The sequence below is a fragment of the Salminus brasiliensis genome, chromosome 9 (genome assembly GCF_030463535.1).
Source record: "Salminus brasiliensis chromosome 9, fSalBra1.hap2, whole genome shotgun sequence".
In the NCBI taxonomy this organism is placed as follows: Eukaryota; Metazoa; Chordata; class Actinopteri; order Characiformes; family Bryconidae; genus Salminus; species Salminus brasiliensis.
In genome coordinates this window covers 37,948,066-37,973,276 of record NC_132886.1, presented here as the reverse complement: position 1 = coordinate 37,973,276, position 25,211 = coordinate 37,948,066, and the positions used below count along the sequence as shown (strand labels likewise).

Below are 25,211 nucleotides of genomic sequence, written 5' to 3'. Positions count from 1 at the left end.
TGGGGAGAGGGGGAGGGGAGAGAGGGGGGATGAGAGAGGGGGGATGAGAGAGGGGGAGATAGCCCCCTCTTGTGGGTGACCAACATAACTACATCAGCTGACGTGATAGGAGGGGGGGGTAGGGGGGAGAGAGAGGGGGGCAGAGAGAGAGAGGGGGGGAGAGAGGGAGAGGCGGGTGAGAGAGGGGAGAGCGATGGGGTAGAGAGAGAGAGGTGGGGGAGGGAGACGGGGAGAGAGAGAGAGAGGGGGGAGAGAGAGAGGGACAGGGGAGAGAGGGAGAGGGGGGGAGTGAGGGGGAGAGAGAGGGGGGGAGAGAGGGGAGGGGGAGAGAGAGAGGGGAAGAGAGAGGGGGGGGGAGAGGAAGAGGGGGAGGGGAGAGAGGGAGAGGGGGGAAGAGAGAGGGGGGGGGAGAGGAAGAGGGGGAGGGGAGAGAGGGAGAGGGGGGAAGAGAGAGGGGGAGAGAGAGGGGGGATGAGAGAGGGGGAGATAGCCCCCTTTTGTGGGTGACCAACATAACTACATCAGCTGACGTGATAGGAGGGGAGAGAGGGAGAGGGGGAGAGGGGGGGGGAGAGAGGGAGAGGGGGAGAGAGAGGGAGAGGGGGGAAGAGAGAGGGGGAGAGAGGGAGAGGGGGAGAGGGGGAGAGAGAGGGAGAGGGGGGAAGAGAGAGGGGGAGATAGCTCCCTCTTGTGGGTGACCAACACAATTACGTTGGCTGACTTGTGAGAGGGGGGGGGGGGGAGAGGGAGGGGGAGATAGCCCCCTCTTGTGGGTGACCAACACAACTACATCAGTTGACTTGTGATAGGAGGGGAGAGAGGGAGAGGGGGAGAGGGAGGGGAGAGAGGGAGAGAGGGAGAGGGGGAGAGAGAGGGGGGGGAGGGGGAAGAGAGATAGAGGGGGAGAGAGGGCGAGGGGGGAGGAGAGAGAGGGAGAGGGGGGGAGAGAGAGGGGGGGAGAGAGGGAGGGGGGAGAGAGAGAGGGGAAGAGAGGGGAGAGAGGGAGAGGGGGGAAGAGAGAGGGGGAGATAGCCCCCTCTTGTGGGTGACCAACATAACTACATCAGCTGACGTGATAGGAGGGGAGAGAGGGAGAGGGGGAGAGAGAGGGGGGGGGGACAGGGGGGGGAGGGAGAGAGGGAGAGGGGGGAGAGGGGGAGAGAGAGGGAGAGGGGGGAAGAGAGAGGGGGAGATAGCTCCCTCTTGTGGGTGACCAACACAATTACGTTGGCTGACTTGTGAGAGGGGGGGGGGGGGGGAGGGAGGGGGGAGATAGCCCCCTCTTGTGGGTGACCAACACAACTACATCAGCTGACTTGTGATAGGAAGGGAGAGAGGGAGAGGGGGAGAGAGAGGGGGGGGGAGGGGGAAGAGAGATAGAGGGGGAGAGAGGGAGAGGGGGGAGGAGAGAGAGGGAGAGATAGCTCCTTCTTGTGGGTGACCAACACAATTACGTTGGCTGACTTGTGATAGGAGGGGAGAGAGGGAGAGAGAGGGGGGGGAGGGGGGAAGAGAGATAGAGGGGGGAGAGGGGGGAGGAGAGAGAGGGAGAGGGGGGAAGAGAGAGGGGGAGATAGCTCCCTCTTGTGGGTGACCAACACAATTACGTTGGCTGACTTGTGATAGGGGTGGAGAGAGGTGGAGAGAGGGGGGAGGGAGGGGGGGAGAGAGAAAGAGAGGGGGTAGAGAGTGGGGGGGGAGGGGAGAAGAGAGAGAGGAGGGGAGGGGAGAAAGGGAGAGGGGGGAGAGGGAGAGGGGGGGGGGGGGGGAGGGAGATAGCCCCCTCTTGTGGGTGACCAACACAACTACGTCGGCTGACTTGTGAGAGGGGGGGAGAAAGGGAAGAGAGGGAGGGAGGGGGGGGTAGAGAGAGAAGGAGAGGGGCAGAGAGCCCCCTCTTGTGGGGTCAGCATGGGCGTACAATTCGTGCCAGAGTGACCAACACAACCATGTCCAACCAGAGAAGCACATGTAGACTGAGAATCAGAGGAGCTGATGTGGCAGTGATGGCTCAGTGGGTAGAGCATTGGACTGCTGATGGAGGGGTTGTGGGTTTGATTCCCAGCTTGGGGAAACTGACCCTTCAGGTATTGAGGGATTAAAACTGTGTGATGAGAAACATTTTCTGACTTTAACAGAAATAAAACTTTTATTTAGTAAGAATGATGGGAACACTTTACCTTGTTTACCTCACACTCTAACCCAGACTGTCTTACAAGGTCACTTGTCCTGCAGGGCCTTGAACCCAGGCCTCCCACATGCTGGCTCACTGCCAGGTACTGAACTTATCTGTTGTGCCACACAAGCTGCCCGCCCCCTTACAAAAAAACAAAAACATTATTGACTCGAATAAAAAGGGCAAAAACTGGGTAGAGCACTGGACTGGTGATGTAGAGGTTCTGGGTTTGATTCCCAGAGTGTTTTATAAGGTTACTTTTACTGCAGGGGCAAGATCATGTAGTTTTGAACTCCTATTGTTGTTCTATTGTGGCTGGGAATTGAACCCTGCCATTGAGTGGTTTGGTGTTTGTTGGACTGGATGACTGAAGGTTGTGGAGGAATCAGACACAGCCACAACAGCCTGCCCCCCCCTCCTCCTCCTCATGCTGCTCACCAGCCTGGTCTCGCATTGCTGTGGGGTCGCATCCCTATCTTTCACCAGCACTTGTCTCAAGTCAGCCGACGTGGTTGTGTTGGTCACTCTGGCACGAACAGCACGCCCAAGCTGAACCCACAAGATTTCAAAGGTGTTGAGGTCAAGACTACGGGCAGGCCGTTCCCTCCTCTCCGCCACCTACATTCTGCAGGTGGTCTTGGCAGTTCTCCTATCCAGATCAAGTCAAACGCAGCATGCAGACTCCTGGAGCAGACGGCTACACAAAAATCCCACAATATCTAGAAGATATTGAAGATACGCGATGGTGGTGTTGGGTTCATTACATACTACAACAAAGGCTTTGGTAATGCTAATAGTGGTAATAGCATAACATAAGTTCTTAAGCACAGGCAGCTGTTTTCACTTCCATCCCTTTTAAAGTCATCTACACGTCATTTAACCCAGCATCACATTTTATTGTAATAGTGTCATCGAAAGTTCCTTAACCAATGAATTCATCATAATCGATGTAGTCAATAAAGAGACAAGTATTTTGGTTAACAGTGGGAGGCTTTTCTTCTGGCGGGTAAAAATGTGCATAAGAAATTCAGACAAAATAAAAGTCCTCAAATGAAATACAGCAAAGCGTAAACATGTATCTTAAAGACAAACCGTTAAAAAAAAGCCTACTCAAAGCATCACTTCTGTAGCTGCTCCCCTACATTCTACAACGTGCACCAAGTATTGCTGAAAGAAAAAGGCTGTGCAGCGGCGTGCTGGTCTCGCCGCCGACACAAAGCAGGAGTTCCTATTAACCAGATTCCACTGCTTCCAAACATCTGCGTAATTAACTGGTTAATTAACTGGTAAGCAAAGTCTTGGGGGGTCGGAGTGGTGCTCACGGTGGTGGTGGTGGTGGGAAGCAGACGTCTAAGAAGGGTTTATTCATTAGTTTATCCAATTGAAAGGGTTCCGAATATGCGGGTCGAGACCCCAAAACACTTCTTCCAAAAGCTTTTGGATTAAATCCTAGGTCATGCTGCTTGCCATCAGCAGCCGAAGTCAGAGAGAGCACAGCTGAATATGCTGACCACTACCTGAAACAATGTTCTTTTAAAAACATACAGATTGTTGGCTTTAGAAAGTACGTCAACTGGTTGTATTACGTTCTAGTCATGGCAACCACTAGAGGTGGGCAATATGATGATGATGATGATAATTTTTAAAAAAATATATAAATTATGTAAGGGGTAGTGATTAGACAGCGAGCGGACGCAGAAATCTGGACTGACCGACAGCGTCTACAGTTGAGGGCAAAGCGTTTTTGAGATCCAAGCCCCAGTCTCAGTGCAGCAGTCAGATGTTGGGTTTCAAGCCCCATCCCTGGAAGAAAAAGGTGCTTTGCTTTTATTCCACTGTCCAGTCCGCTGGAGGAGATGAGGGGTCAGTTAAAGTCATGGGAGAAAAGAGAGGAACAGTAACGGAGCGGTCAAGCAAAAACATTTGTAGCCATTTGTAACTTTTTCGCCATAATATGAATCTGGCAGTAGTTCTTTACATTGCGTCCCAATTTCAGGATGGACCAATAGAAATGCTCCAAAATTACTTAATTAATTATTTACACTGACTTCCATTCAAAGTTTGGGAAGGATTTCTTCCCCTTGTCCTGTAAAGCTGCAATTGTGGAATTACGAGAGCAGTCCTCATCATTCTGGCACCATTTTTGCATTAGTGTCCAAAACCATCGTGGAGGATTTCTGCCGTATCGTCCACTCTTAGCGACGCCTGGATCCCATCAGCATCGCTGTATAGTAACATCTCAACCAATGAATTACGCAGAAATCCCCTGCAAATGTTTGTGGGCACCCCTTCTTAGCTTAGCATTCAGCTACGTTAAGTTTGCACCCACTGCTGACACAGATGCGCAAATGCACACAAACACACACAGCTTGTCTAGTCCCTGTAGACAAGTGCCGCCAATAGAATAGGACTCTCTGCTGCCTGGGCTAGAGGGGTGTAAAATCCCCCCAGCATTGAGGTGTGGAGAAGTAGAGGAACTGTGTTCTCTGGAATGATGGATGCTTGAGTTGGGGAGCTACGGTTGAGGTGCAGAAGCCGAAAAGTGAGAAATCCTGCTTTGTGAAACATCGGCTCTTTTTCTGTAGATGCGTCAGAGCAGGCAGAACCTGAGCTGAGAGATGCTAGCGTTATAAGGCATTGATTAGCTTCCATTCATTAGAAGGAAAATAAATGCTTTGCGATTCTGAGAGGGTGTTCGGACGCCCCTCAGCACAGTGCAGATAAGCGGAAGTCGTGCTCAAGAAAAAAATAAAATAAAATAATAATAATAATAATAATAAAAACCACAGCCACAGGCGCGCCTTAAGCCTGAAACTGGCAAAGCGAGGAAGCCTTATCAGTGCCTTAGCCGAGCTACGTTACTTTTAGTACTCCTATCTTTAAATACGAAATATATTACATTCTATTACAGTCACAGTTTACAACGCAGCGTCTGTGTAGTGCCATTCCTACTTCTTTGTCTTCATTCGCAATAAATACATCAGTTTACTAAAGACCAGTGGCAGACTCTACTCTCTTTCTATATATATACGAACACTATGAAAAGCTCTGAGGCAAGGGCGAAATCTAGCTTTTCCACAGACATCTGACTCTCTCGCTTTCTGTCTTTCATAGAACAGATAAACTAAGATAAGGTTTGTTTGCACTGGCTCTGCATTTTCAATAATCCAAGAGGCCAAAAACCCCCCAAAAAAACCCAAACAAAAAAAAAACACAAACCCACCAAAAAAATAAATAAATAAAGAAACAATTTTTTTGAATAAAGCCCTCTGAACTGGGGGACACGTCTAATAACACCAGTGTTCCTGATAGACAAAAAGACAGAAAAAGGCTTTTAAGACCTGCTCTCATGCTTCACTCTACTACGACTCTACGAAATCAGGACTGACTGAGCAGCAGGTGATTGTCGCTTAGAGTGAGGGTGAGTGAGAGAGAGAGGGTGTGTGAGAGAGGGTGTGTAAGAGAGGGTGTGTAAGAGAGAGGGAGAGGGTGTGAGAGAGAGGGAGAGGGTGTGAGAGAGAGGGAGAGGGTGTGAGAGAGGGAGAGAGGGTGTGAGAGAGGGAGAGAGGGTGTGAGAGAGGGAGAGAGGGTGTGAGAGAGGGAGAGAGGGTGTGAGAGAGGGAGAGAGGGTGTGAGAGAGGGAGAGAGGGTGTGAGAGAGGGAGAGAGGGTGTGAGAGAGGGAGAGGGTGTGTAAGAGGGAGAGGGTGTGAAAGAGGGAGAGGGTGTGAGAGAGGGAGAGGGTGTGAGAGAGGGAGAGGGTGTGTAAGAGGGAGAGGGTGTGTAAGAGGGAGAGGGTGTGTAAGAGGGAGAGGGTGTGAGAGAGGGAGGGTGTGAGAGAATGAGAGGGTGTGTGAGAGAGGGAGAGAGGGTGTGAGAGAGGGAGAGAGGGTGTGAGAGAGGGAGAGAGGGTGTGAGAGAGGGAGAGAGGGTGTGAGAGAGGGAGAGGGTGTGTAAGAGGGAGAGGGTGTGAAAAGAGGGAGAGGGTGTGAGAGAGGGAGAGGGTGTGAGAGAGGGAGAGGGTGTGTAAGAGGGAGAGGGTGTGTAAGAGGGAGAGGGGTGTGTAAGAGGGAGAGGGTGTGTAAGAGGGAGAGGGTGTGAGAGAGGGAGGGTGTGAGAGAATGAGAGGGTGTGTGAGAGGGGAGAGAGGGTGTGAGAGAGGGAGAGAGGGTGTGAGAGAGGGAGAGGGTGTGTGAGAGAGGGAGAGGGTGTGTGAGAGAGGGAGAGAGGGTGTGAGAGAGGGTGTGAGAGAGGGAGAGGGTGTAAGAGAGAGAGAGGGTGTAAGAGAGAGAGAGGGTGTAAGAGAGGGAGAGAGGGTGTAAGAGAGGGAGAGGGTGTGTGTTGAGAGAGAGAGAGGGGTGTGAGAGAGGGGTGAAAGAAGTGAGGAGGGGCGGGAGGGAGGGAGGGAGGGAAGGAAGGAGGGAGGGAGAAAACAGGAGGGGGGAAGAAACGGGAGGGGCGAGAAACGGAAGGCAGGAAGAGACAGATAATGGAGGGAGATGAAGAGGGTGAGGGAGCTTACTGTCTCTGTCTGCAAGAGAGCAAAAGAGAGAGAGATAGAAACTAAAGAGGCCTTGGTGCCATAATGGCTTCGATCAAGTGGACACAGGTGCAAACTACAGCAGGGCAAAGGCTGAATCTAGAACACACTGGCCCCAGCCTGTAAAACCAGTCAGCACTGGGCCAATGATGAGATGCTCCAAACATCATCAGTGTGTAGCACTGTGTCCGGTTCAATTCTGTCCCAAAGACAATCGTGGTAGTGAAGCAGTCTGGGCAACACCAGGAGCCGTAGTTATTGGGAATATTATCTGGTGGTGTTCATTCGCTCAAGATTCCCGGGGCGAGACTGTCCGGAAAAATGACCTTTAAATAAAAACGTTTCGAGAGTCTAAAAAGTCCAAACTGGACTGACCGACAGCGTCTACAGTTGAGGGCAAAGCGTTTAAGATCCAAGCCCCAGTCTCAGTGCATCAGTCAGATGTTGGGGGTTCAAGCCACATCCCTGGAAGAAAAAAGGTGCTTTGCTTTTAGTCCACTGTCCAGTCCACTGCAGGAGATGAGGGGTCAGTTAAAATCATGGGAGAAAAGAGAGGAACAGTCAGCAACAGAGAACAGCAGCAAAAAAAAAAACTAAAAAAAAAAAGATGCTTGCTCTTGCTCTTCTGTGTTCGGACACAGGTGATTGAACAGGGAGATGTTCTTAGAGCAGTATGATGAAGAGCATCTAGGCCCACAGTAGTAGAAACACCATGCCAGTGTCTGCATGGTCCGGCTTAAGGAGGGCTCAGCAGTCTGGCTTGCCCTTCTCCAAGGTGCTGAGGATTTTATCGAGCGTCTTTTTGATGCGCAGGGCCGTGAGACGAGCCGACGGGTTCTGGTACCAGCACTCCTTCATCAGCTTCACCAGAGCAGACAACGTCTGAGACACAAAAACAGATTCAGATTCAGTTTGTGGCATTCTAATGAAATCCTACACTTGAGGCACAAGTCCTCAGTAAAAGCCAACCAAAACTGGCATGTTAATGAGCTCATGCATATTAATGACCAGCTCTTGTCTGTCAAAAACTTGGCCCGGGATGCATCACGGGCATCAGAGGCAATCTGACTGATCATATTGGAATCTCTAGCTAACTTTTGTGGGATGTTCTGGAGGCTCTGTAGTGAAGGTGTACGGAGTATGGACTTCACACATTGACTGCCCCCAGCTTACTAGTGGTTAACCTCTATGCTGAACACCTTGCATTACTTAATAAAGTCCATGCCACACTGTCTCGCTAGTGCCATCCGAGCCAAAGGAGGATATTACCACTATTAGGTAGATTTAAGTATATAAAAAAATAATGGCCGCTAGCACACCCTGTGGGAAACAAATGTCCCAAATGTCAGGGGAATCTGAATTCGGAGGTTATTGCCTATTGTCAAATAGGACGACAAACCAGCACACGTTGTCAGATGTGGTGGTCAGGCACACGTTTTAATAGCAGGTGTTTCTTATATAAAAGTTGTAAGGTGTAGTAGCATTTTAATCCTCAGTCCTCAGTCTTGTAGTTGCAGCGGTACAAACAAGTACAAACGACTACATCAGCAGCTTCGCGGCAGCGTATTAGATCAAACTATAGAGATGGTGGCCGCCTGAGCGCGAGCGATACGTACAGGATCTGAGAACCAGCGGTTGGGGATGAATGGTCTCTGCTGCTCCACACACACCACCTTGCGCATATCCTCAAAGCTGGGGTCGTTAGGCACCAGGTCGTAGAACGGAGGCTTGTAATCCTCCACAATCCCTACAAGGAACAATTGGCAGTTAATCACCAGTCAGCAACATTGATCATATGCCACTAATACATATAACAAAAGGGAGCTGACCGTTGCTGTAGGTGCGGCGGGCGATCTCCCACAGCACCAGGCCAAAGGCCCAGATGTCCACCCTCTTGTAGGCGTCAAAGCAGTCCGTCTGAATGGACTCATCCAGCACCTCGGGGGCCATGTAGCGCTTGGTGCCCACTTTGGGGTTATTCCCTACATTCAGCTGATTGTCTGCCTGAGAGTGAGTGACCGCTAAGCCTGGAGAGAAATCGAGAGACATTCTGTGAAAAAGCTGGCACGGTGTACAAGGTCACAGCAGTCTTCGTTCATTTCTGGTCTTAACGCGTTCCCCTACGTTTCTTTTCTTGGTATACCCTTGGTATAGTTTCCCACACTGGGTACTTGCTACTTATAGCAGCTCTACTTTGTGACTGTGACGGCATAGTGGGAGCTTGTGAAACCAGGGGCCAGATTCTCAGAGCTGCATATTAGTTACAAACGACGCCTGTCCTAATGACCCTCCTAATGTGAGACCACCTTGAAACTGGATAATGACCCTCCCAAAGGTCTCAAAAGATGGACAGGATATCTACCTGAAGTAGCTGTAGCAACAGTGGGCTAAAAATGATAGGTTAGCAGCGTTGCTCTCTATAAACCTCCTCCCCGTGGCGGCAGCTACATCTTTCCAAAAAGCTGCTTTTAAAACCCCACTATTTTAAAACACTGCCCATCCTTTAAGCACTACTGGCTCCATAACGGTGCATAGTGCTTGGTCCCCGATGATTGCCACCAAGGGGGCTGTGGGGCACTAACCGAGGTCGGCGATGCAGCAGCGCAGGTCCTTCTTCACCAGGATGTTCTTGCTCTTCAGGTCGCGGTGGGCAATGGCTGGTTTACCCTCCGTGCCAAAAATCTCAGTGTGCAGGTGCACAAGGCCACTGGCCACCGAGGCGGCCATCTGCAGGCCGTCAGCCATGTCTACGGCCACCAGCTGCAGGTAGTCATAGAGCGATCCGTTCTCGTGGTAGTGCGTGATCAGCCACAGCTGGGTGCTGGAGTTCCGCGAGGTCATGTCCGACGCCATGAACCCTGAATGTGGGACAATTAAAAGGGGGGGCATTAATCTTTTTTTTTGCCCCTCTATTATGCGGTACAATAACAGGGTGGCTTGTTAAAATGCACCCAAGACATTTTTTAGTATTGCATACTAAATATTTATACATCAAGCTTGGTATATGAATCATTCAAAATTAAAAATTTGCCCCATATTTTTTTGATATCTGACAAGACCTGGAAACTTGCTGTATTTCACTCGATTTATCACACCCAGCAAAAGGAAGGAGGAGGAAGACGAGGAAAAACTGAGGTACGCCTCCTCACCTAATATGTTTTCATGCCGCAGTAAAACGGTGTTGTAGATCTCGGTTTCCCGAAACCAGGACTTCTCGTCTCTGGAGGAGAAAATTTTCACAGCTACATTCTCTCCCTGCCACTGTCCCCTCCATACCTCCCCATACCGCCCTTTGCCTGGGGGGGGGAAATAAAAAGACACACCATCAAATAAAACCACAGAGTGAGCCTCCTAATCGAAAAGTTGTAAAGAAGTGGACTGTGATGGCTGATTTTGGCACCACCGTATGGGGATCTACATTCTAGAGGAGTGTAACAGCTTGCGTTTTGCCAGTAGGCAAGCGGCTCACTTACCAACACACTCCACCAGGCTGATCTGACGGGCCACGGTCCTCTGCACCAGGAAGGGCAGCCCTGAGCCGCTGCCGGATGTGCAGGACTGATCCAGCAGATCCTGCAAACCAACACAGAGTGGAAAGCATTATACAAGAGTTAAATTACTAACTGAAGACACTAAGGTTCTATGTAATACACCTGCATCACCCATATGACACCACCCATATCTTGGCTGACCGACTGCATCTGGTGTAAAGTGCCTCAGTCAGGGTGGAACAGACAGGCTGATCTCGTACCGCCAGGGTGCCGTCTCCCACGTTGGGAGCAATGAGGCCGTCGATGGCGCCCTGCTCCGGGTCAAACTCGTGCAGTCGCTCCAAGCGGCCGGGGCGGAGCCTTCGGCAGACCATCACGGCCAGAGTGGCCAGCAGGGCCAGCACTACGAAGAGACCCAGCACAAGCGGTAGGAGGGTCTCCAAACGGTAGTGCGTGGTGTCCTCAATTGGATCTGCACGAAAAAAGAGCAGCAAATTGAGAATATTAGATATAAAAATAATTGAAGGAAGACATGAAGAATTGAGAAACAGACCATTTGCTCAAATAGCCATGGCGTGCTAAATCACTAAGACCCAATAAGAATTTATTCTGAGGACTTTTTTTGATAAAGGCGTCGCTACACAGTAGAACAGTAGTAGTAACTCTCCCTGAAGGTCTTTTGTAGCCAAACTAGGGGTTTGGATTATTTGCCTTTCTAGCAATCCTACCAGCAGTTCTTGCTGAAGGTTTTCTTGGTATTACAGACCTTAACTTGACGAACTGAGAAATCGGCTACCTGAAGATACTCTGCTATCTTCTTATAGTCTCCTCCTGCCTTGTGGTCATCTGTTATGTTCATGTTCAGAGTGCTAGGCAGCTGCTTAGAGAAGTCTAAGGAGTGTTTATAACACAGACTATGTATAAGAGCGGACTGGACAACAGCGGTTGAAGAATGAAGCCGAAACGTCTCTTACGCTCCCTCTGGTGGCCGGGTGCAGTACAACTTTTAACCATGCCAAATCCCTTGTAAGTAAACGGAGCAGAAAGGAAACTTAGATTACTTAGTTCTGTTTTTGTTGTCAATTGTCTTCTGTCTATTCTGCAAGCAAGTATTTCAAGACAATAAATGTATAGCTGACTGAGCCATTATTGTGTGGTAATCAAGTTCTCGTGGGCGGGGTTCGACTGGTCACATGGGAGTAAACAGAAATAAATTGTCCACTAATTTTTACAATTCATGATTTTATAATATTATTACATTATTTTTCCTCACAGTTTGGTACAGACTTTTTAATTAACCCACTTGTCCATAACTCCCCCTAGCACTACCAATTCTCCAAACACTAGGAGGGTAAGGACTTGTAGGTAAGGCATGTCTCCTCCAACACATGCAAAGCCAGTCTCAGCCTCTTTTCGAACTGAACTGCTGCCAATGTGGCATCGCCAGACAGACGAGTGTTGGCCAATATCACATAAAAATAACAAGGAGAGAGAGAGAGAGAGAGAGAGAGAGAGAGAGAGAGCCATCTACCCTCGCAGAGACAGCACGGCCAACTGTGGCCAGTCTCTCAGGCTCCGGCCGCCGATGGCAAAGCGGCATGGCTCGGGATTCGACCAGGCAGCCCAGATATAGTCTATGGTTCATTAAGCTTCGAAATGTACATCACCTGGCCTTTCCTAACAGAACTGACGAACAAGCCAAAGCCCTAATGAGCTACATACGGCCGGAGATCTCAGTAAAATTCTCTTGGGGTGTTTGTCTAAACTTATGCATGGTTGTCCTTTTGACACTACTACATTTCGACCAGGGGTGCAGTGCATACTGTCTGGAAAAAGTGAAAAAACTATTATACTCTATTATACTCATACTGAAGTGACGAGTCTTACGTGTGGCCAGAAGATGAAGTAGAGACTCCACCGAAGTGTTGACGTTGCACATAGGTTGAGAGCAGCACTCCACAGCGCGTTTGGCCGAGGGGGAGGACAAGCAGGTCATGTGCCTGCTCTCTGGGCCAATCAGACACCCCCGGCGGAAGGAGGGCACGTCGTCGCTAAAGGTCACGGAGGCATAGCAGTGGTCGCCCTTACACTGCTGCGACATGCAGTCACTGCCAACACACACGCAGTCGATGGACCCATCTGGAGAGACAAGTTTAAAAAGAACGGTAGCATGAACGGAATGACGTCTCTACCTGACAGATAACCGAGGCTGTTCTCTTTCCTTCCTCCTGCTTCCATCTTCCATCTCCTCCAGCACTAGCTCTGACTGCTTTACAGACCCAAGAAAGCTACTAGACGTTCTACATGTTACTACATAAGCTCAGAATACATGTGGTATAAAATATAAGGGGCTGAAGCAAGACATATACCGTGCTGTACAAACTAACGATCCAGGAGATGCCAACTCGCAGCTACGGACGGCTAAAAGTTGAAGGAAGCATGTGTACAGATCTTACCTTCAGCTAAAGTCCGCAACGCCTGGAGCAGCAGGAGGAAAATGACTCGGGTGCAGCAATGACCCATTTGGTTCACTGCACTGGAGAAGAGAGACAAAGAGTTAGAGATGCACATGCTCAGCCTAGATCTACGACCTGCAAGATCCTGTCTGCTGAACCGAAGTGCAGAGTCTTAAAGTGACACTACGGCTGAAGAGAACAACGTAGCCGTCGCTACGTCCACTGCACACATGCCTGCTGTCCTCCTACAATACAGTACACTGTTAAAGGTATGAGATCTTGAGGACCTTTTGGAGGTTTTTCAGTTTGAAACTGTGAAACAGAACCCTTTTCTTCTAAAAACCTTTTTTGAAGGTTCCTCAAAGCACCTTAAGAGGCTCCTTCACAGTTTCAAACTGAAGCCCAGGAACCAGCCCAGGAACCAGCCCAGGAACCAGCCCAGGAACCAGCCCAGGACAGTGGCATGTCAGTGCAGTCAATGCAGAGCGGAGAATGACCCACCACCCAAACACTACCTACCCTGTGGTGGTCAGTCCTATGGGGTCCTAACCATTAAAGACCCAGGTTAAAGTAGGCTAATAAAAGTATGCAGTACCCGGGCTCTGTTTCTATGCCAACCGAGAAGCGAAGGCTCATCGCTGAATGGCATCAAAGCAGCCGGTGCAGAGCGCCATGTGGCGAAAAGATAGAAATGGACGATTTGATGGGGGCTGAAGGGGCACCATTAAAGCTCTTATGAGGATAGATTTAATCATTCACTCGAGAACAGAGAGCGCAATTATCATTCCCAGTCACTCGTTCAACGGATCCCTTACACATTACGGACAAGTGGACGGTAATTCTAGCGATTTCTCAGGATATCGAAACAGCCAAACAGCAAAGCACGAACATCTTTGCTGGCCAAGGAAGCACTTCGGAATGGTTTGAATGGTTTGAAGCACAGGCTCAATGACTTCAATTGGTGATCATATAGACAACTCCAGAGGCAGAGAATTGTTCACAGCTCAGCGAATTAACCCACCCATTCCTAGCCCCCATCCCCAATAGCACCAACAGCAATGCTCCCAGCAACAGGAGCGTAAGGCCCTAACACATGCAAAGTCAGCCTCCACCTCTTTTCAAACTGCCGCCAATGCAAATTCACCAGGCAGCCGAAGCGCTCAGAGGAAAGCACTGGGTCCCCAGCTCTGCCGCATCAGCTTACAGACGCCTATAGGCAACATCGCTTAACGAGTGACAAGGAGAGAGAGAGAGCACACTGCCAATTGTGCTCTCTCAGACTCCAGCTGCTCATGGCAAAGCGGCATGGCTCGGGATTCAAACTCACAACCCTGACCAACCCCTGCTGAGCCACTCGGAGCCCAGCTAGGAAAACTCTGCTGAATGTAGGAACCTTCTTCTTCGGTAAATGAAGCCCGCTGTCCAATGTGTGCAAGGTTTCCAATGAAAACATGTACAGTTAAGCAGATCTTACTGGTACAAATCCTGACGTGACTCTCGACACACACGTCTTTATTTCTCCGCATAGTGCATAGTCCTCGCCTGCACGGTCATCTCCTGGACATAAAAGACAGAGAAAAAAGCATCACATATTCATCCAAACAGCCCCGGTAGATGATAAAATATGATAATATTATATCTCCTGAAAGCAGAATGTCCAACAACTATGCGAGTATGTGATAGGCGCCATATAAGAAAAAATGTCCAACAGGATGTGAGGATGTCCTGTCGTATATGACCCCATGAGGACCACAATATGAATGTCTAATGCCGTCCACTTGTTTGTGAGCTTGTGATGCTTGTGTAATGTAAAGCGTTGGATCCACTAAACACCTTGGACAGCTAGATGTGCTACAGCACACCGGTCAACCCCATTTCCCCCCCAGGATTTTCCCCATGTATCCTACTGTAACTTTCCAGTATTTTTAACCTTTCCAAATCTTTTTTTTGGTGGCAAGCTGGCGCTTGTTTACTCCATTCCCAGCTGATCTAGCAGACGGACCATCTAACAAGAAGTCATTCAGTTAAACAGCATCCACAGATAGGAGGAGGAGAAGGAAGAGGAGAAAAGGAGGGATGAGAAAGGGAAGTAAAAGGAGAACACAGATAAGAAAAATAAGGAGAAAAGGAAAGTTAAGTAAAAGTGAAAAGAAAAATGAGCACAACAACAAGAAGAAGAAGAAGAAGAGGAAAATGCAGAAGAGGAAATTCCCCTGTTCACAAGGCATGTCAAGCAATGTCCTCTAGGAGAGAGACCCCATAGCGGACCCCTGGGTCTGTAGCTAGCATTACTAGCTAGCTACCAAAGCCATGGTTCCAGCAGAGAGAGCTGACTGGGTTGACTGGGATGGGTTTAGGTTCCTGTGTTAATCCAAAGACAGAGGAGCATTAAGCAGTTTACACACACTCACACACACTCACACACACTGTGGTAGCGAGCCATTCCAGCCTGACGCTACTAGCTAACGTTAGCTATCTAGCTAGCACAGATAGCTAACAGCTAGCTGGCTATATAGCTACTGATAACGTTTGTTAAAACCCCAACCTCACCTCTAACACGACAAGCTAATGCCGTCCCACCACCCTCAGTCTAGAACCAAATCTAGAACCAAATATCTCTCAAATGTAAACTTGTCACGCTCGCCAGGTTTATGCAGCATTAGCTAGCTAGCTAGCCGGCCAGCTAAGCTAAGCTAAGCTAAACCAACGCAGCGCCCCTACCAACGCTAGCTAGCTATTATAGCTAAAGATGTACACACAAGATCCCTGCCTACATAGCTATAGCTAGCTCTCCGAGCTAATAACATTAGCCAGCTAGCTAACTAACTAACACATGAATGATAAGGCACGTGTGCCCTTACCTGAGCTAATGCCCCAAGCGCACGGTTTGCCGTATTTCGGGTGTTATCTGCGCTGTTTCTGGAGAAAGGTTGGGGCTGCTCCGACAGTTAGCTAGCTGGTTAGCTAGTTAGCTAGCAGATGGAGCGCCACCCACGGATACTGGACGGAGATCAGCGACAAGGACGTCACCGTAAACAACTTTACCGGGCGAGTGCATTGTGGGTAGTGTAGTTCTTGTGAGATCTGGAGGACTAGAGAGAGTGGGGTCCTGGTTACTTGTCCTGTGAAGGTGTCCTGTGGTGTATTTGGCACCAATTCCTGTAGGTTGTGAGGTTGGGCCTTCATGGATCGCATCGATGTGTGTGGTCAGCACTTCTGAGCAGAGTACTGACCACACACACAAGACCTGTCTGATGTTCTGGAGATGTTCTGACCCAGTCGTCATCAGCCATCCCTGGATGGATGCCACTGAAGATGGCCTCGCCTCACCTGTCAGTGGTACTAATGTTATGGCTGATCGGTGTTTACACAGACAGAGATTGGCTTGATCAGAGAGTCCAGCTTACTTGGATGACCATATTTAGTTCAAAATAAAAATAGAGGACACACAGGCGGGGACACACAGGTGAGGACACACAGGTGAGGACACCGTGGTTGGGATGTTGTGGCCGCACGGGGAAGCTTCAAGTAGGCCCTAAGCTGGAGGACCAAAACAGGGCAGGTATTTGAGTGTGGAAGATTAGGGACAGGGGCGGCACAGGGGTGGTGCCAGGAGGTGCTCCACGCACCGCAACACTGAAGTCAAGGTGTGGGGTCGCCATAGACACTAATAGCCAATCAGTACCCAACATACTAGCAGCCAATCACCACGCAGGACACAAAGCCCTACGAAAAGCCTAGGACAAAGATAGGACAGTCGTACAGAGGAACCGCCCTACCGAGCTTGCAGCCCAGACCTTTGGAAGGCAGGATACTAACAACCAACCAGAAGGCAGGATTCCAGCAGCCAATCAGCAGGCTGGGAATTAGAGTAGTTCTTTGATTAATTTGACTTTAATTGACTTATTATACACACTATCGTCTGATAACGGTTATGATCTCTCTCTCTCTCTCTCACACACACACACACACACACACACGCGCTTAGCTGATTTAAAAAAGCAGAGCGTCCTTGCAGTGATAAGGGCCGAGGGTTTCTGTTCTAAAATAGCCGCTGATTAATGGCGATGTCATTTTCTATGTGGGGAGAAAGGGAAATGATGTCAGAGGCGCAGAAGGGCAAGAAGATAAGGCCACAGACAGGCCTCAAGTGCACCCTGGGATACCTGTGGTCCGGACAGCCCGCTTTGGCTTTGTGAGGAATGTGCCTATGTGTGTTAAAGCTGAAGGTGTTGCTAATAAAGTGGCCAGTGAGAGAATGCAGGGGGTACAGTAAGTGTTTCTAATAAAGTGGCCAGTGAGAGAATGCAGGGGGTACAGTAAGTGTTTCTAATAAAGTGGCCAGTGTGTTGACATTTTTACTGTAGGTGTTTCTAATTAAGTGGCCAGTGAGTGGACATACAAGGTGGGTGTTTCTAATAAAGTGGCCAGTGAGTGAATGCAGGAGGTACAGTAAGTGGCCAGTGTGTTGACATTTACTGTAGGTGTTTCTAATAAAGTGGCCAGTGTATTGACATTTACTGTAGGTGTTTCTAATAAAGTGGCCAGTGTGTTGACATTTACTATAGGTGTTTCTAATAAAGTGGCCAGTGAGTGGACATACAAGGTGTGTGTTTCTAATAAAGTGGCCAGTGAGTGAATGCAGGGGGTACAGTAAGTGTTGCTGGACATACAAGGTGGGTGAATGCACAAGGTAGGTGTATCCAATAAAGTGGCCAGTGACCGAACATACAAGGTGGGTGTTTCTAATAAAGTGGCCAGTGAATGGAAGCACAAGGTAGGTGTTTCTAATAAAGTGGCCAGTGACAGGACATACAAAGTGGCTGTTTCTAATAAAGTGGCCAGTGAGTGAATGCACAAGGTAGGTGTTTCCAATAAAGTGGCCAGTGACTGAACATACAAGGTGGGTGTTTCTAATAAAGTGGCCAGTGAGTGGAAGCACAAGGTCGGTGTTTCCAATAAAGTGGCCAGTGACAGGACATAGAAGGTGGGTGTTTCTAATAAAGTGGCCAGTGAATGGAAGCACAAGGTAGGTGTTTCCAATAAAGTGGCCAGTATTAGGACATACAGGGTGGGTGTTTCCAATAAAGTGGCCAGTGACAGGACATACAGGGTGGGTGTTTCAAATAAAGTGGCCTAGTCTGCACATATGTCTGTTCAGCTTATAAAAGCAGATTTCCCATGACTCTCTTCTAATAACCCGTTGATTGTAGGGTAGGAAACACGGGAGTTGGGATGCAGATCTAGTATCAAGTGGCCTATACGTTTCTTGAAGTTGCTGGCGGCTGAGACAAAAGCATCTCCTGTCTCTCTATCAATAATCTAAGCCTGTTCCAGGCCCTCAGGTTAATCCCACCAAGGCTTTAGTGACCGTCCCACAAAAAGCCATTGTGCCTTACTTAATTATAACCTCCGCTACGATCTGACCTGCCACGACCAGGGGAGGTGAAGTGTGCAAGAAAGCTGCATGCCATCCAGTCCCAGCGGATAGAGGAGGAAACACTAGACCCTTAAGTGGAAAATAACTGCCGGACGCTAGAATTGGGAAAAAAAGGGGGATAGTGCTATTGGTAAGGGTCTAATGGAAATGTTCCTTTTTATCCAACCCCTGGTGCCCCCCCCCCTCCCCCCACACACACCTCCACCCCACCACTTTGGCTTTTTGGCCACTGTGAGCCAATGTGAGCCTGCTGTGGGTTTGTTTTTTTTCCCACTGTTACTTCCCACAGTACCTGTGCGGCTCTGAGAGCATTTGGGACGCTGCTGCACAAAGGTAACATGGACCAAACCTCGGGACACCTGCTGGCACTGGCTTTCCTCCTGCTGGTAAAGGTCGGAGTGTCCAGCCAGAACAACATCAGTGAGTATTTAATATTTCAGTGCTAACAGACATTACGCTGAGCTGTGAGTGTGCTTTCATTTGCATTAGATTACTACTCTAAGTGGAAGTACAAGGGAGGCGTTTCTAAAAAAAACTGTCAGTGGGTTAATGCACAGGGTAGGGGTTTCTAATAAAGTGGCCAGAGAGTGGACATACAAGGTAAGGGTTCCTAATAAACCCAAAGTGGCCATACGAAGTAAGGGCTAAGGTAATTAATTAAGTGCCTCAGTAAGGAGACAAACAAGGTAAGAGTTTCTAATAAAGTGGCCACACATAGTTGGGGTTTCTAATAAAGTGGCCAGTGAGTGGACGGACAGGGTAGGGAGTTTTAATGAAGTGGCCAGTGAGGAAAAGGAAGGGGTTTCTAATAAAGTGGCCAGTGAGTGGACGGACAGGGTAGGGAGTTTTAATGAAGTGACCAGTGAGGAAAAGCACAAGGAAGGGGTTTCTAATAAAGTGGCCAGTGAGGAAAAGGAAGGGGTTTCTAATAAAGTGGCCAGTGAGTGGACATAGAAGGGGTTGCTAATAAAGTGGCTAGTGAGTGGACACACAGGGTAGGGGTTTCTAATAAAGTGGCCAGTGAGTGAGTGGACAGAGTTGGGGTTTCTAATAAAGTGGCCAGTGAGTGGACACACAAGTTAGGTGTTTCTAATAAAGTGGCCAGTGAGTGGACACACAAGGTAAATGTTTCTAATAAAGTGGCCAGTGAGTGGACAGACAGAGTTTCTAATAAAGTGGCCAGTAAGTGGACATAGAAGGAAGGGGTTGCTAATAAAGTGGCCAGTGAGTGAGTGGACAGAGTTGGGGTTTCTAATAAAGTGGCCAGTGAGTGGATGGACAGAGTTGGGGTTTATTAGAAACCCATACTTTGTACGTCCACCCACTGGTCACTTAGAAACACCTACCCTTTGCATCCACTCACTGGCCACTTTATTAGAAACATGTCCCTAATAAAGTGGCCAGTGAGTGAAAGGACAGGGTAGGGGTTTCTAATAAAGTGGCCAGTGAGTGGACACACAAGGTAGGGGTTTCTAATAAAGTGGCCAGTGAGTGAGTGGGTTTCTAATAAAGTGCACAATACAGCAGTGTATGAGACGTGCTCTCTTTGCACAGTCACTTGGTGTGCAGTGTCTGATGCGGAGGAGCAGAAGTGTCTGGATCTGGCTGGGAATGCCACAGCGCGGAACATTCGTGGAAAACTGCAGTGTGTGCGCGGCCAGAGCCCCACGGACTGCATGCAGAGAATTAAGGTGGGTGGAAATCCCACTGTTTCAAGCCAAGAAAACTAAACGGCAAAGCCACGGTTAGTTGTTCGCCTATTCTGCTGAAGGACAGAAGTCAGGGGGGCTTGAGTGAGATGGTGAGATGTTACTCTTTCATCTTTCATCAGAACGGTACAGCGGATGCAGCTTCCATGTATCCCGATGAGATCTACACTGCTGGAGTTTGCCATGGGTTGGATGTTGCAGTAGGGGAGTCTTATAACGGAGTGGGTAGGTAAAGTCTTTTACACAGAGATATGATGTCCTCCATATTTACAGTGCAGTCATTCAAAGTTAACTTAAAGACTTAAATTTTAAAGGAAGATGGTAATTAGATAACTTCAAGGTTTTAGACCAACTGTAATGTCTGGGGTCAAATTTATGGGTTTTAGTCCAAGTTTTAGAACAACATTAGGTGTTGGGCTAATTTTCAAGTTTGGGCCTATTTCATGGCTTTAATTTTAAGGCTTTAGACCAAGTTTAGTTTGGGCTAATATTATGGTTTTAGGCCAACTTCCGACTTTGGGCCAATTTTAGGGTTTGGGATAACTGTGTATTTTTAGAATGATGTTTAGAAACTGTGGACGTTTTAGGCTAGTTTAAATGTTTGAGCTAATTTTAAGGTTGGTCCAATATTATGGTTTTTGGGCAAATGTCAGAATTTGGGCCAATTTAAAGGTTTTAGAGCAAGGTTTGGGACTTAAATAAATTATTATTGTGGGGAGTTTTAGGATTTTTACCAATTTTAAGGCTTTAAGCTAATTTCAGATTGGGCCAATGTGGTATTAGGCCAATTTCAGAATCAGGGCCAATATTAAAGTTTTAAAAAGGCCAATTTTAAGGCTAGTGTAGGGTTTGTGGCCAGTTTTTAGGTTTGTGGTAAATTAAAGCTTTAGTCTAATTTTAAAATTTGGGCCACCTTGAGATTTTAGTCACAGTTTAATGTTTGGGCCAACTTAGGGTGTTTGGGCTTTTTTCTTTTTGGTTTTTTGAACTCTTTCGAAGTGTAGAGTTTGGGCCAATATTAGATTTGCCCAGTTTCAGAGTCATGGACAATTTAAAAGCTTTAGGCTAGTTTGAGGGTTCAAGCCAATTCCAGTGTTTTGAACTGATTTTAGGATTTGGGCCAAACTTTAGGTTTTATGCTTATTTTAGACCTTAGTTTAGAACAGATGACCTTAAAGGTACATTAAATTTTTCACTGAACTAAAACTCCAACTATATAATCCCTGATTTAAAACCACTTGATGTCCACTCACCTGTCAATGGTCATCTCTTGTGCACCCCCCCCCCCCCTCCCTTGCCAAAACCTCTTTTTTAGATGGCATAAATTACTATGTAGTGGCCTTGGCCCGGAAATCATCCGGCGACCTGTCGCTGCTGGAGATGCATGAGCGGAGCTCTTGTCACCCTGGGATCAGGACCACCGTGGGCTGGACTGTGCCCATCGGCTTCCTGGTCAACACATCGCAGATCAGTGTGAACGAGCAATGCAACTTCCCCCACGGTGAGAGACCCCCGCAGCAGAGTCAAGAACCTATAAATAAGCTAAAAAAACAGGAGACTGCCAAAAGCCTGAAGATAGGAGCATGCAAACTGTCCATGACCCTCATTAATTCTCATATACACATTCCTACATCTATATAACTGTACTTACTGACCACTTTATAAACTCTGCCTACCTAATAGCTCGTATAGTCCTCTATAAAGGTGCACAGCTACAGACTGTAGCCCTGATTATGGGCTGGACACAAACAAAAGTAGGGGTTTCCAATAAAGTGGCCAGTCCGTGTACACACTGTATGTGTGCGTGTAAGTTGCTATGCAAATGACGAATGTGATCACATACATCATCTGTGACTTTACCTCTCTTTGTCCCCCGGGTGGGCCGCAGCGGTGGGGGATTTCTTTGGCTATAGCTGTGTCCCCGGAGCAAAGGATCCAGAGCATGACCCCAAAGGCACCAACCCCAGAAACCTGTGTGAAGCCTGTATAGGTGACGACAATGACCGCCACATCTGTGCCAACAACCCCAGAGAACGCCACTACGGGGAAGCAGGGGCACTCAGGTACTGTGTGTGTGTGTGTGTGTGTGTGTGTAGATGATCTGGAGGAGTCTGTTTTATTTAAACCTCAGACGTTTAGTCTGGTCTACTCTTGTTTGAAGTGAGCAGTGAAGATCAAATCACTATGGCCAGCTTCAAAGAGCTCTCTGAGGCCTTCAGAAAGAAGGCGGTAGATGCAGAGGAGTCTGGGAAGGGGTTTAAAATGATCTCATTCGAAATCGTACGTTGTGCTGTCCGCTAAATCATTTCCAAGTGGGACAACTGCCAACATGGCCAGGTCAGGCCTTCCTAGCAAATTCCGCCCAAGAGCTGACCTCAAGATGAGTAAAAGGTAATGTCGAAGTGCAGGATCTACCATCAGAAAGGGACTGAGCTAATCTTATAGTATTATGTACTATTGTGGTACATAAGACTGGAAGTCTTGCCGATCCTGCATCCAGCTATTGGACTGTGCTCTATTCCGCAGATGTGTGGCAGAGAACCTTGGCGATGTGGCCTTCGTAAAGCACACCACGGTCTTCGACAACATGAATGGTAGGTTCACCCAGACCCAGACCCTTGGAGGTTTAGAAATATCTGACAGATTCTTTTATAATTATAATATCTGTGATTCCAGCCAACCAGCAAAAACCAGCACATAGCAACTCCTACACTTTTACCTAATGATCAACACCAGGGGGCAGTGTTTCACAACAGTGTAGCAGCTATTCATAACGGTTGCAGACAGGCAGAGGCAGATAGCTGATGGGTCTCACAGATCGTAAAGAGAATCATGTCTCTCTTTATCAAGCTGCGGTGTTTTTCCATCCTGGGAATTCCGAAGTAGATCCTCCATATGAAGTTGGAATAATAGGCAGCATATTTAAGGCTGAAGATGAATAAAAATTAGATTTCTCAGTATAGGTGTGTGGCAGATTTTGACATTATCATTGTGTGGGAGCTTATTAAGTGTATAATTCTGTGTGTGTGTGAAAGGCACTTTGGAGTATAAGCACTGATCTCCGATCAGGCCGAAACTGTGAGCTCCTGAGTGATATAGCCATCTAGGCTTTGGACTTATCATCCACATTATGCCACAGCCTTCAAGGCCGGGAGTCCCAGAGACTACAGTTGGCCTCTATGGGTGGGTAGAATGGCCCTCTCTTCCCCCCCAATCACTCAACGTGATGACGTCTGTTTGCTGATGTAAAAGAAATAGCAGTCAGTGATCTATTTCTAATTTGGGATCTATACTAATTGATGTGTTTTCTTATAGGCATATGCACGAAGCAAGAACCATTAAGGACCTTCTCCTCAATCTAGTACTTTCCAGTTGCACCAACTATCTGGATTTCCTGATGTACTCGCAGGATAATTGTTTAATACAATACAAGAAAACAGAAACCAAACAAGCACAAAGTTTAGCAAAATAAAGAACACCAGACTCACATAAACAGGCCAAATCTACAAACCGTCAATTGACTGGGACAGGGACAGGGACATTACCCCCCCACATGCAAAACATGCACAAGACCAGACAGGGGACGACTGAAACAAAGGGGTACTTGTACAGACACTAACAAGAGACTCACAAGGAACATCTGGGACTAACAAGAGGGCGTGGCTACAAAGTAGACACTGGTGGAAACACTAATGGACAGGCGTGGCTAGGGCAGACAAGACACAAACAGAGCCATGTGCTCCCAAGGCAAACAAAGGCAGACATGACAACAGGGGCAGGCATGACAGAGCTCAACTGGCTTGAAAGAGAATGCTAACTGTCCAAATCTGTTAGCTAACACATGTCCGCACTGGCTAGCATTAAAATGAGTGATGGGGAAATGTGAGGGAGGGACACCCTACCTGAGAGCAAAGCCAACTCTTCTGTTTGGACTCCGGGCAACTGGGGCTCAAATGTGTGATGTCCAGGTCATAGGGCCAACGGTTTTGCCCCACTTTCTGCCAAACTTCACTTAATTTCTCAAGTCAAAAAACATAATAAAATGCTGTTATTACATCAGAACTGATCCCAACCTCTAGTAGCCACAACAACCTTCACTGCAACTCAAAATGTTGGACATGGTTGCTCACTAAAGCACTGTGCTGTAAAACTGTTCAGGTAAAAATCAGGAGTCGTGGGCTCTGGACCTTGAGCTGGAGGACCTGAAGCTGCTTTGTCCTGACGGAGGCGAGGCTTCGCTCTTCCAGCACAAACGCTGCCACCTGGCCGTGGTGCCGGCCAACGCTGTGGTGGTGCGCCTGGAGGATAAGTGCCGCGTTTACAAGTTCCTGGAACGCGTGCAGGTCAGCCAAGACACCGGGCAGCTGCGGACACTGAACGCCAGCTGGCAGATACACTCTATGGTCCACTGAAATGAACACTCACACACACAAATGCTAACTTACCTACTTATTTACCCTAAGTAACTGCAATAATCCCAGTCTCAGTGGGCTAATACGAGTTTGATGAAATGCCCTTTGGTATCAAAGAGGTCAAGGAAATCTCACTGGCCCACTCCAGGGTAGCTGCCTTCTTCTAGTCAAGGGAAAAGGCATAACTGTAACTGTATCAGGGTCTAGAAGGGTCAAGGGTTGCTCCTAGAACCTTTGCATTATGTGGACTTTACACTTCTGCATTTACAAATATGGTTCTCTAATGGACTATCTATCAATCGGCCTTCTACTGGTTCTTCAACAGCATCTGCACTTTCATTTTTAACAGTGTGAGCAACCCTGGGTGTTAACCAGTCCTTGTTTGTGCCAATTTCTTCCAGAATGCATTTGCCAACGCCACCCAGGGATTCTCCCTCTTCAGTTCGGTGGCATATGGCCAGCCTGATGTGATGTTTAGTGATTCTACTCAGAAGCTGCTGAGGGTCATGGGCACCTATCCGTCTTGGCTGGGGCATAGCTACACCACCATGCTTCAGGCATTTGAGTGTGAAGGTAAAGTTACACTAACATGCTTCAGGTGTTGACCTCCATGCTGGAGTACAAATAAACACCACCAACTCCACCTTAATGAGACTGAATATGAAGGTAGAGAAGCACCGTGTTTCATTATTATAGTTAGACATTTAAATGCAAAGGTAGAGATAGATAGGTTCAAACATTTGAGAATGAAGGTGAAGATGCATCATCATGCTTCAGATCTTTGCACCACCATGGTTCAGACATTAGAAAATGAAGGTGAAGATGCATCATCATGCTTCAGATCTTTGCACCACCATGGTTCAGACATTAGAAAATGAAGGTGGGAATGTACCACTATGGTTCAGATGTTTAAAAACCAAGTTAGAGATGGACCACCATAGCTCAGATGTTTGAGACCGAAGGTAGACATATGTTTGAGAATTAGTTAG

At 48.0% G+C, this 25,211-nt stretch overlaps 2 protein-coding genes across 2 annotated transcripts; one reads left to right on the top strand and one right to left on the bottom strand.

The window, feature by feature from the left end:
* Nucleotides 1–3,051: 3,051 nt before the first annotated feature.
* On the bottom strand, nucleotides 3,052–15,641 carry acvr1l (activin A receptor, type 1 like). Its single transcript, XM_072688322.1, has 11 exons — nucleotides 15,523–15,641; nucleotides 14,136–14,218; nucleotides 12,662–12,741; nucleotides 12,093–12,344; nucleotides 10,466–10,677; nucleotides 10,188–10,287; nucleotides 9,864–10,010; nucleotides 9,297–9,572; nucleotides 8,544–8,741; nucleotides 8,331–8,461; nucleotides 3,052–7,596 (listed from the first exon to the last, which is right to left on the bottom strand). Exons 3-11 carry the CDS (start codon nucleotides 12,726–12,728, stop codon nucleotides 7,462–7,464), a joined length of 1,518 nt encoding a protein of 505 aa, XP_072544423.1. The 5' UTR covers nucleotides 12,729–12,741; nucleotides 14,136–14,218; nucleotides 15,523–15,641; the 3' UTR covers nucleotides 3,052–7,461.
* A 2,798-nt stretch (nucleotides 15,642–18,439) lies between these two features.
* Nucleotides 18,440–24,827, top strand: otomp (otolith matrix protein). The gene is made up of 8 exons (XM_072688651.1): nucleotides 18,440–18,521; nucleotides 19,656–19,792; nucleotides 19,933–20,035; nucleotides 21,126–21,311; nucleotides 21,699–21,873; nucleotides 22,337–22,404; nucleotides 23,969–24,153; nucleotides 24,624–24,827. Exons 1-8 carry the CDS (start codon nucleotides 18,440–18,442, stop codon nucleotides 24,825–24,827), a joined length of 1,140 nt encoding a protein of 379 aa, XP_072544752.1.
* Nucleotides 24,828–25,211: the final 384 nt, after the last annotated feature.

Coding starts and splice junctions, on each gene's coding strand:
- otomp (XM_072688651.1), top strand. CDS start 18,440: ATGGACCAAACCTCGGGACACCTGCTGGCACTGGCTTTCCTCCTGCTG. Junction 21,312..21,698: donor GCAATGCAACTTCCCCCACG/GTGAGAGACCCC, acceptor GGTGGGCCGCAG/CGGTGGGGGATTTCTTTGGC. Junction 24,154..24,623: donor AGTTCCTGGAACGCGTGCAG/GTCAGCCAAGAC, acceptor AATTTCTTCCAG/AATGCATTTGCCAACGCCAC.
- acvr1l (XM_072688322.1), bottom strand. CDS start 12,728: ATGGGTCATTGCTGCACCCGAGTCATTTTCCTCCTGCTGCTCCAGGCG. Junction 10,288..10,465: donor TGGGAGACGGCACCCTGGCG/GTACGAGATCAG, acceptor GTTGGTTTGCAG/GATCTGCTGGATCAGTCCTG. Junction 7,597..8,330: donor ACCGCTGGTTCTCAGATCCT/GTACGTATCGCT, acceptor TTTGTGTCTCAG/ACGTTGTCTGCTCTGGTGAA.